The sequence below is a fragment of the Pelecanus crispus genome, chromosome 8 (assembly GCF_030463565.1).
Source record: "Pelecanus crispus isolate bPelCri1 chromosome 8, bPelCri1.pri, whole genome shotgun sequence".
Lineage (NCBI taxonomy): Eukaryota > Metazoa > Chordata > Aves > Pelecaniformes > Pelecanidae > Pelecanus > Pelecanus crispus.
The window spans coordinates 5,571,924-5,584,078 of NC_134650.1; the positions used below are offsets into that span (position 1 = coordinate 5,571,924).

General features: G+C 39.0%; 1 protein-coding gene across 1 annotated transcript in view; it reads right to left on the minus strand.

Moving 5' to 3' along the window:
* FAM13B (family with sequence similarity 13 member B) overlaps positions 1-10,643 on the minus strand; it is a 39,148-nt gene extending 28,505 nt beyond the window's left edge. Inside the window, exons 1-6 of the mRNA XM_075714803.1 lie at positions 10,582-10,643; positions 9,406-9,596; positions 8,734-8,946; positions 4,585-4,762; positions 3,817-3,961; positions 1,044-1,201 (exon numbers count right to left, since the gene is read on the minus strand). Of these exons, the coding sequence (XP_075570918.1) occupies positions 1,044-1,201; positions 3,817-3,961; positions 4,585-4,762; positions 8,734-8,946; positions 9,406-9,562 (851 nt within the window). The 5' untranslated portion in view covers positions 9,563-9,596; positions 10,582-10,643. The remainder of the gene's footprint in view (positions 1-1,043; positions 1,202-3,816; positions 3,962-4,584; positions 4,763-8,733; positions 8,947-9,405; positions 9,597-10,581) is intronic.
* Between the last annotated feature and the right edge of the window lie 1,512 nt (positions 10,644-12,155).

The window sequence follows — 12,155 nt, forward strand, 5'->3', positions numbered from 1 at the left end:
TAACAAATTAAACCTCAGCTTGCACACAGGTGCCATATCCTACATTGACATTAACAAAGAAACACCAGCCTCTGAGATAAATTTAGTTGGCAGAGTTTAAATTAACTGAAGAAGGATCTTCAGGTGTTTTACAAATATATTAGCAAGTCAACTTTCACAAAACAGGGTATCCAGAGCCTTCATTTCAACACAAATTAAGGAGACTTTCTGGACCCTCAAACCAAGTTTTTTTGCAAGCAACCCATTCTACGAAGTCTCACATATAAACTTACAAAATGCCATCTTTGGAGTTCTCAAAGTTTCCTCCACATTGCTCCTACTAAAGGCCTTTCTGGAACATCTAAATTCCAGCCTAAAAATCATTCGTGGTCACACTTATCCCACTTGCTCTCCACTATCCTTTTGGTCATACATAGTTCCCTCTTCATCCCTGGTGTTTTCTCTTTCTAGCATATTTTCAGGAAGTAATCACAGAGTCTTCATTACAATTGTTTATGAAATATATTCCACTGTACTCTAGTGAAACAAGAAAGTACTTTCCTCATTTAACACCTGAGCGTAGTGGGCATAAAAAACACCTGGACAAATTCCAACAGGTTTAGAAATTAATCAGGGTCATGTAAGGACACATCTCTGCTCACTAGCACATGACAAGTAGTCCTCGGATTTCCCACTGAAAGAGTGGTGGAAAGATGGCACAGAATGGGTTTGTAACTACCAATATTCAGATCCTTTTTATACTTCTGCTACAAAATTCACTGTTTAAATATCACTTTACAGTTTCACCAAACTATGCCCTTTTTCCCTTTCTCTGCATAAATCACCATAGTTAATCCAATCTGAGTTCTACAGGCATTCCTCTTCCGAATTTGGGAACCGTTATTTTATCCCATATTTTACTACTACAAGACCTGCACCTGCTTCTAAAGCTTCAGTTTGTAGACACCACCACTTATCTCAAAAGCCTGACAGCTTCTCTCTCTCAGACAGAACAGTCTATACTCCAAACTTTAAATCCAAACTCCAAGGCAGAAAAAAGTTACCTTGTTGATGCTGCAATGCTCCTGGAATCCGAGAGACTCCCGGTCACATCTAGATGCACCACAGCTGGCCTTTCAACAGGTTTCTCTGTGCCATCTTCTGGAAGTTCTTCAGACTGCTCAAGCTTTACATCTTCCTCCTCTTCCAAGAGATCATTTATCTAATAAAAAGATTTATTCGCAGTTAATGGCTTGAAGTTCTTTTAAGAGGTCTGAGGAATTAAAAGAGCATGAGAGGTATAAAAACAACATACTTGTAATTTTTCAATTTTAGAAAAACTGGCACGTTATACATGATTTTATGTAAAACCATACATTCTACATCATAAAAAACCCTACATAACCCTTTTGAAACATCCGACAAAAACTGCAAAGAAAAGCACCTTTGATGCAGTAAATGAACACAAACAGAATCAAGGAACAACAAAATCCCAGCCACACTGAAGTCTCGAGGCACAGAACCTTTCTTCCTCTACATATAAAGCAGGTATGGATAATTCTCCTCTATTCCATAGGTAGCCTTATCCATATGTGAGAAGCATTTCCAAACCCTTCTATGGAAGGCAATGTAGAAGCCTAAGAATCCAAACTTTAACATACTGAATGAATACCGATAACAGCAAATGTAACAGCAAGAGCATCGAGAACTTTCTGTGAAGCCCCTTGTCTATTTTTGTTTCTTTGTTTCCAAACACAAATGTTTTTACTGAAGCTGTAAAATATAGCCAATTTAAAAACTAAAACAATATAGCCAACTGACAACTGAATACAGCCACCTTCATTTTTTAAAAAGCAACTATGTCTAAAACATAAAAAGGTTTCGAAAACACAACAAAGTTGTGATTCGCAAAACCACTCTGTGATTGATTACTGATCTCCCAAACTTGCAAACCCAAGATTTAAAGTATCAGCAGTAGCCTCAGGAAAATATGCTTTGTAATAGCTGCCACATGAACATAAAACAAAACCGCGGGATTAAGAAAAATTGAAACTTTCGAAGTTTAAGACTACAGAGAAGGCAGAGAAGAGGTATGCATTTAAGAGGGCTGCAATATGTTATGTGGCACTACATTCAGGGCAAGAGATGTATTTATCCCTGACCCTCCTCTGTAATGGCAGGCAGATGTGCCAGCGAAGCAAGGGCAAGCCCACCCGCGCTTGGTCGGCTGCCAGTGGGGCTGTGCCCAGCGTGGACGGGCCCTTCTGCACCCGGGGGAGCGGAGCCAGACGAAGTGCGCGGTTGACATCTGGTGGAGACACCGCGAAATTAAAGGGACACCCCGCCAGGCCTCAAACTTAGGGAAAAAACAAAACCAAAACCACACACCACACAGACTGCTATGCTTGGGAAACCCTTTCACTAAAACATATAATGACCCACAGACAAGTCAGTAATTTCAAAGCATGGCAGCACAGAGACCAACTAACTATAAAGAGCAGTCACCCCAACCTCCGGTGACAGCCCTCGGCCTCCGGTTGCAGAAGTTACAGTTTTCTGCTTCCTGCGTGCAGCAGGGCTGTGTCACTTCTCAGCGCTAGACATATTCCTGCAAAGAGCTAAAAAGACAGCAAACGCTGCAAAGCTGCAGCACTTTGCTAGAAGAGCTAGCAGAGCAGAAGCTGCTCAATCCAGAACTCGCTGCCCACGCTTGGCAGGCCAGACCAATGGGTGAGGTGTCTACTGCAGTGAAGAGGAAGCAACCAGCTGCCCTAGTACTTGCCTTACCTGTCTTGCTAGAGGAGGGGTTCAGGGGATAGTTAGGCTTTAAAAATTCAGTATTTCTTGTTACCTTCCTTAGCAACCGCTGGTTATTTACCCTTTTTCCTCTTTAAAGGAAATGCATCATTTCTTAAGCCAACTGAATATGAGAAAATTCAGTTTATAGCTTTCCATATTTCTGAGGAAGGGTTTGAGCCAAGAGTTTCTTAACAATTCATGAACCTGGCTTTGATGATACAAAAAGTACTTCTGTGCATTATCACTTATATACCACGACTTGTTAGAATTAAAAGTATTTGCCAACAGAAGAAGATTGTATCACAATACCACATTTTAATTTCCCTAACAACTCTCCATCTCTATTTATCCCAACATGACATGGTATTAAAATACCACTTCACAAAGTTAACTTTGTTGTGAGGAAAGGCAGAAGACTGATAACCAGTCACATGGGCCAGCGAATCTGCCAATCCTGGCAGTTGAATAATACGACACAGAGTGTTTCTATTCTACTCAGCTTTGTTTCTCTAATTTCAACACTTTTCCCCACTAATGTCAGACGATATTTTGAAGTCTCAGAATCAGAAACACCATTCAAAAATTTTGGCCTAGGGAAACACCACTGATAACATCATCAAGTGGAGTGCGAGACCCTGCATGTTTCTGTAAGACACACCTAGAAATATTATTGACCAAGACCAACAACAGTGTGGTTCTGCATTCGCTTCAAAAACAGTTCTCCATTCCTAAAAAGGTAATTAAAAAGCTATACTGTGTATATGGCATAACACCACCTGTGTTGGGCAGGATACCATTGTTGGTTTAGTGACTATGTATTTTTCTACATAGCATAGCTATACTTACTACAAAGCAACAATTTCATAAGCATACCTATGTTAAGAAAATGCATTTAAGGAAATACCAGGTTTTGTCAGTTTGCCAGAAACTACGAAAATGCATACTAAAGAAAATTGTATTTCAACATATCTTTCATAAACATAAACATGTATAACAGATACTCAAGTGATAACATATTGCCATTTAAAATATTCTTACCTGCTCAGTTATTGAGCTTAAATCATTAGTAGATGAAAAATCTTCCTCTTCATTTTCAAAGAATTCATAGTAGTTCTCCAGAAGTCCCGCCATTATTCTGCTAACTATTTCTTGTTCTTTCAGATCCTCCACATCTGTGTAAATGCTAAAAGATTTCAACACTGTTTTAGTTTAAAAATCTAAATCCAGCTGTTTCCCCAAAGAACGCCTGTGAATGACTTCTATGAGTAAGGGCTACACTTCACACCATTATCCTTGATCCATTCTGAACACACAGAACTTTAAGCGTGCCTTCACACTACTGCATTATAAAGCTTTATACTAGTTTATATTTAAAAGTGATGAAGTAACAACTATTTAGTCAATTAACTTCTCATGAAGAATATTTAAAATTCAAGTACTTTCCTGTTGAGAGGAAACCCCAGTATACCTTTGTACTTTAACAGCTTTCTCCCAGCACTGCCTTCTTGCTACAAATAGTAATCTACACACTATCTCTAAAATCTCAGTATAATTACAGCAATGCAACAATCAAATCAGTGGTTTCTAATGCCATAGCTCATAGACAAGCTGTTGTTCAAATCCCAGCAAAAATGGTAAGACAGAACTGGGGTGAGGGAGTGGGGGGGGAAACAGAAAGAAAATTATTGCCCAAAATATATTGTGTACTTGCTACTGTTACTCATGGACTAGGAGAGACTTTAGACTACGGATGTACACTGTCAAATTCACATAAAAACACTACATGAACTTTTATAACTAACTTACTGAAAAACATCCGGGCCAAAGACTGCAGCTAAAGAACTTGCCGACCAAATTTCTTCATGATGCGATGCTACGTTAGCTAAAAATTTACACAGAAACTTTAACAAACTGTAATTAACAGGTGGAAGCTGCTGCAAGAGGAACCTCAACTTTCTTCCAAACTCATCTTCATTATTATAATCTGAAAAATGTAATAAAAGCATTTTAATCACAGAAATAAAATAACTGCTTTTTCACATTTGATATTGATCAACTTTTTGACTCTGACAACAATTACTTACTTCTGAAGTACAACTAATTTGGTCAGACCGCAGCCTTAAAATGTCAGAATTTTACTTACATTTGCTCAGTCTGAGATTCTCATACTAAATTTCTCCATGGAAAAAGAAAAAAAAAAACCCACCCACCCCAAACCCAAACATATCTGAAGGGTATTTACAGTGGTAGTAGTTCGTAACAATCTATCTGTCCCAGCACCTCATCCTCTCATTTCAGTCTCTGGATTAGTCTCTTCCTCTCTGATCTTTCCAAGAAAGGCTGATAACTCATTTCCTATTCCATCACTCTTCTTCAATGTCAGAGGTTTGGAGGGGCGGTAAAGAGGTAGTCTTGTTTCCACAGCACAGTACCATCAGATTACTTTCCCTAATGATAAATTAAACTATAAATTTAATTTCTTCTATAAAGCAGAAATCAATGACCTAAACCAATGATTTCCACCATATTCTCCTCTCCAAGTCCAATCAGTAGTTTTTAGCATGTTTTCCCCAGTTAATGCTCACTCAAGGGCCTGATCACACAGGCTAGCTCCTCTGTATCCTTTCATTTTACCACTGCTAATAACAGTTGCTTTGCAGAAGAGCTCTAGAGCAACAGCTCCAGAGATAGTGAGCTAACTTAAAAGCTAGTGAAATTCTCCCTGTTTCAGACAAGCTACTTTGATACTTTCTCCTCTACAAGTATCACATTCTCATCACTCTCCTTCCTTGTATAGCACCTCACTGGTGAATACAAGCAATCTCAATGCAATCATCTTAACGCATAACTTAGCTTGAAGCTTGCCAATTCCATTTCAGACCCGAAAAAGGGTCACCATAAAACTTCCTCATTATCACCCCACAGTTAACTATATCCTTCATCAGAGTATAGAATCGTTGTTAGCACCATGCTCTAACCAACTCATTTGTTACATTACCAGCCTTACAGGTGACAAGGTTCAAAGAGTTTACAATTGTTTGTACCTAACAGAGAAGTTCCGTATAAAGAAATGTCAGGAAAGCAAAACAAGGGAAAAATTTGATACTAACAGGCCTCCCCTTCTTTCTCAGACATTTGAAAAGTCTTCTCAAATCAGTCAGAAAGGGAAAAGGATGCTTGAAGATGATGAGCAGTCACTCTGCCTCTCTAAATGAGAGGTGAGACATCCTAGATGACCCTGCTCACTGCAGGCGGGTTGGGCTAGATGGTCTCTAAAGGTCCCTTCCAACCCAAAGCATTCTATGATTAATATCAAATCAGTGAGTAAATTCCCTCTTATGTCTGTACAACAATACCCAACAGCAACTGTGCAGCATTTCATTTGCTCAGACGCAGTCAACATCTACAGTATTTGAATACAGGTAACCAGGCACAGAAAAGTAGTTCTCTCAACACAGTAATACAATAAAATGAATATATTATTGTTACATTTTTACTCTAGAAATGCATTTAGGAAACAGAACAGCAAGAGACCTTAAAAAATTTTTTTTCACAACGTATACCTTCAAAAAGGAGAGCAAGAGAGAGAGGTGATAGACCACCTTGCACATACACATATAAATGTTTTGTCTAACCAATCTGTCCTAAAATTTGGGTTCTAAACCACAGCCAGAGACCTAAAGTGAGAACTTCTTATCTGTAACTGAAATCCTGTGACACTAAACCATGGATACACACTTCTGAGACACATAGCCTAGCGCATTGGATTCAAATTCACACTTCAATTACTAAAATCACTTGACTTTGAGGAACCACCATTAGGCCTGCACAGAATGAGCCTCAAAAGATGTATATAGGCCACACCTTGTGTAACTACATTGTTTTGAGAACTAAGCTTAACCTAACAATACAGAAGGGCTGCTAAAGACTGAAAATACCAGAAGCAACATATGAATCCAAAATTACCACCACCTTCTGCATTTCTGTAAGCAGTTCCTCTGCCTAAAATGCAGTTGATACTGTAATTCTGGAAACTGAGATATGTCTATCAGACAGTCAAAATATCGAAAGCCAAAACCTGAGTAGAGGAAACCAAAACTCTAATTTTAGTATCAGGAAACAATGTTTAAAAGTTTATGTGTTTTGATTTTCTTGGTACAGATAACTTTAAATCTTTCTGAAATCACTTTCTTTTACACTTTTAAAAAGACAGTAAAGACAATAAGCTGCAAGTTTAAGTGAAGTTTCTCTGTATGTTTAACAAAAGGTAACTAAATGGGGACTTACATGCTGAAGAACAGCTCTTTTCCCAAAACCCCCTATGTAAATCCTTCCACAGTCATCTATTCAAAGATGGAAAAAAACCCATTTTCACACTATATTTTACAAGTCATAGAAGGGAATTACACTGTCACACCAAGTGAGTATATCTCAATCCCATTTCCAGTCCTGATAGGTAACATTGCAAATCAAGGTTCACAGCAGTATTAGCTGAGCAACCAGCAGCATTCTGCATTACTGTCTTAACAATCCTTCTGCATTTTATCTTTTTTTTCAGGAGAAAAAAAAAAAACCAACAACAGATTACTAGCTACTTAGGTCCAATGAACCCTGACATTAGCAATGCAAACCATATAGCAGATATATCGCTAATGAAATTACCTGTCCACTTCAGTTTCTCATTACTGCACAGGACAAAAAACCAGAACTTCAGCCTTAACAAGCTTCTCTGATCACTAGCTTCCAAAAATTGTTTCCAGCACAAGACTGTTCAGTGCCTCGCCCATCAGTGTTCAGCCTCTGCTCACCAGCTATCCAGATAACCACCCCACATTCAAAACTTCAGGATATACAGGCTACGAAGGGAGGAAAATGAAGCAGCTTCACATCGCTGCAGATAACCCTCCAGTTCAGCACTTGGTAAATATAGTGTAACAGCATATGAAAACTATGCTGTACTCACTTGTCCTACAAACCAATTCCTACTCTGAACAAACAGGACTATCATGAGGGTTATCAAGTTCTTGTCAGGAATAAACTCAGCAACAGAAAATTAAATCAAACAAAAATGTGCACCTTACACAGCAAAACAAGCCCAGCCCTTGGAGAGAAGTACAAACTGACACTAGAAAATGAGCAACGCTCCTGAAGAGTCACAGCCAGCAAAACCATCAGTTATGTCACAGGGCGCAGAACTCCGACATCAACGTACCCTTTAAGGACATTACTAACGTAGTGCTGCAAGACAAGCATTTTTACTAGTCAAGTTATGAATCAGCTCCAACACCACTCAACACAGCAGAGGCCAAAAGACCCAGGAGAGTGGATACAGATAGACAAATTGGGAATTGGTAAAGAAAATACTCTGACAGCATATGGGTGTCAATTTGAAAGGGCAAGGGTTTGCAGTATATGAAAAACATACTTAGCAACAATATGCCAATGACAGGTTTTTTTCCTCCTACAAATGAATTTTAAACTGAAAAAATCCACAGTGGGAGAGAAAATATGACATGAGTATAGGGCTTGAGATCTCTTCTCTAGTATACAAAAGCTGTTAAGTGCCACGGAAGCATAGGCAGAGTAAGTGAAATTCAGAGGAAATAAGAGAAAAACAGACAAAACCATTCCCTAGGACTTTGAAATGGCTTTGACCAGTGTCCCAGTATTCACACACAAGAACGAACATGGAATATTCAGAACTAATCAGCATGATATGTGGCAGCTTCACTATTTTCCTGCACAATGGACAAACTGTGTCTTTGAACCCAGACTGAGTTTCCTAAAAAAAGACCTATTTATCTGGGGTTTGTGCTAAGAAAAGGTATATTTGAATGCCTCCTGATACACACATTGTTACACAGAACACCAAAGACACCCTAGTGCCACTACTTAATACTGGTTTTTACTCTTAAAATAATAAAATAAAAACACTGAATCAAAACCAATTATTACCTTGAGAAAGTTGCATCAAATGTATGTGCAAACTGCCTGGGATGACTGGCTCTGGAAGTTCTTGAAGAAAAAATCTAAGAAGGCTAATAGCTGAGGGTACATCTGCTTCTTTAACCAGGTCCACATCTTCTCCGTTATCATATCGTTGCCGAAGCCACTCCACTGTCTCAGCATTCCCATTGACTTGAAAAAGTCCTTCTTGTTCCAGACCCCCTGAATTAGAAAGAAGTTGCAGAAATAAACTTTTAGATCTAGTATGGACAAATGTATCAGAAAATACTGATAATCAGATATACACAATTCACAAATTGAATGAAAAGACTTTCTGGACAACAGTTTTGCAAGACTTCCTGCAGTCCTTCTCCCAGCAAACACATTCTTATGCCCAGCTAACAATACAATAATAAGGTAGATGTTAACAGTACCTAAAACACCATTTCCTCTGAAGAATGCTACTGAGCTGACTGCATTCGTGTTAGCTAGAAAACAGTGAAAATCAAACATAACAGAAAAAGAAAGTGTGCCTTCCCCCCCTCCCCCCAAAGAGCCCAACCCAAATCACATCCAATTAAATATAAGTAACTTAAGAAAACAAATACTCTTCAGAAAACCACAATCTATTCTGTAAGAATAACAGCTAAACATATTAAAGTACAGCAAGATAATACATACCATGTTCCTCAATATAGTCCACGACATGGCGGACTATGAATGGAACCTCATTGTCTGGTTGCCCTTCTTGCTGCAGCTCATCAAGTGGAATTCCAAATATTTTGTTAGCAAGAACAGAGTTGCAGTTACTCAAGGAAGGGGAGGAGCTCTTCCTCATATCTTTTTGCAGCCAAAAATCAAAGCTGTCTTTTCTGTCAAATAAGAGGAATTAAAACCAAAAATTCTACTTCAATGTACGCTGTCGAATGTATTGGACTGTAACACAATGTATTTTAATTACCTAATGCAAATACTCTCCAGTCTCTCTCAATCAGTTCACTGATTTGATGAGAAGTTCTGTAATGACTCCAAATACAGCTAATTAGGTAAGTTACTATTACTGAGGTGTTCTGTTCAATCCTCAACAGAGGTCCAAGAAGAACATACATAGCAGCAAAGCAAATTCAGAAAATACTAGTTACAACATTGTTACTTAACTTCTAAGGTAGTTTGGGAGAGCTAGATTCTTCAGTACATTTTCTGACTATTTATCAGTCAGGCTTTGAAAATCCAACACAAATGCCTCTCGAGAGGAAATGAAACTAGTGGATTGTACCAAACCAAAACCCCAAGTTTCAGTTACGTGAAATGATTAAGTATTTTGTGATACACAACCGCACTGCAATCAACTTCTAATATATTTGGCATTTTCTGGTCTACACAGTAAAGCTTTCAACACCTGCATCAAATTAAAACTTTTACTGAACATAAAACCCCTCAAACTAGTTTCTAGAGGCTCAGTGATGCCATTCTTCCTACCACGCAGAAACTCAAGCTTTACTTGCAAGTCTTTGCTTGATAAAGGATCTAGATAGATAACAAAGGTATTACCAAAGGCAGCGTTAAGTCACTCGGTTAAACTGTTATCCTGTCAAAACCAAAGTATTTCTTCTAGCGAAGAAAAACCTCTCTTTTCAAAATAAGTAATAATAAAAAAAGAAAACATACTTGCTTAAATGCAAGCAACCACTTTCACAGAGGATGGTACATATAACATGAAGTACATATGGTTGCAGTGCTTTGACTAACAAAACTTAATTCTCTGTTTACTAATGGATTGATAAATTCTAATAGATTAGACATACTGAAATCCATACTTCCTTTTTTAAAATAGCCCAAGTAGTTTAAGAAGCCTACCTCAGAGTACTTAAACAGCCGAGTTTGAAAAACGTTTTCTGCGCCAGCTGCCCTCACTGACCAAGCATTCTTTTGTCATTTATGGTTGTTTAAGATTATGGCAAAAGATCAGCCTGTAGTTCCTCATTGAAGAATAGCAGAACTCGATCAGTACTTCAGCAGTTAATCTGAAAATAAGAAAAATATTATTAGACCATAAAGTTTTCAACAGTTTTAAACTCAGTCACATGTCTAAACATCACATTTGAGAAATCCTCCTAGTCAAATCATCAGTTTCTTGTTCTGAATGAGAAAGCATGAAGACCACATTACTGTGGCTCACCAGAGAGCACGTAAAAAAGCAAATCCCCTTTTTCGCTTAGGAGTTAACCAAACTTAAGGCGAAAGTTAGCATGGGACATGTCAGCCTTAACAATTATGAAGTCATTTTCAGACTCATTCATTCTTCTTCCAGAAAATCACGAAGGGCTAAGTAGGTTAGACATAAGTGTTTTATACTACCTACTGTACTAAAACATTTAATGGCTATAAAATTTTTAGAAGGATCTCGGGCACTGGTTTAACACACCATATTTAAACAGCATGACCAAAACCAAAATCCTAACTAGGGAACAAAGAGAGTCAACCAGTTTTCAGTGGTACAGATCATCTTTTCTAGAAAGTTATTATGTGTCCTAACTGCCAGTTCAAAGTCCAAGTGACCATCAGATCTAGATACAGGAAGCAACTTCCCCCAAATCAGATTCCTTAGAACCACCCACATTTTTGCCACCTTTTAGAATGCCGATTATAGAGTCATAGAATTGTTTAGGTTGGAAAAGACCTTTAAGATCATCCAGTCCAACCATTAACCTAGCACTACCAAGTCACCACTAAATCAGTTAAGGGGAGAGTAGCAACCCCACGCCTCCTGGCTTGGTGGCTGGATCCTTTATAATGAAAGTAAAAACTAGCAATCATTAAGATTGGAAAGGACCTCTAAGATCATCATTCCAATCATCAACCCAACACCACCACGCCCACTAAACCATGCCCCAAAGTGCCACGTCTACCCCTTTTTTGAACACTTCCAGGGATGGTGACTCCACCACCTCTCTGGGCAGCCTGTTCCAATGCTTGACTACTCTTTCCGTGAAGAAATTTTTCCTAATATCCAATCTAAACCTCCCCTGACACAGCTTAAGGCCATTTCCTCTTGTCCTATCACTAACTAACACCCCCAGGTCCTTTTCGGCCAGGCAGCTTTCCAGACGCTCTTCCCCAAGCCTGCAGAGTTGCATGGGGTTGTTGTGACCGAAGTGCAGGACCCGGCTCTTGGCCTTGTTAAACCTCATACAGTTGGCCTCGGCCCATCGATCCAGCCTGTCCAGGTCCCTCTGCAGGGCTATCCTACCCTCCAGCAGATCGACACTCCCACCCAATTTGGTGTCATCTGCAAACTTACTGAGGGCACACTCAATCCCCTCCTTCAGATCATTGATAAAGATATTAAACAAGACTGGCCCCAAAACTGAGCCCTGAGGAACACCGCTCGTGACTGGCGCCAACTGGATTTAACTCCATTCACCACAACT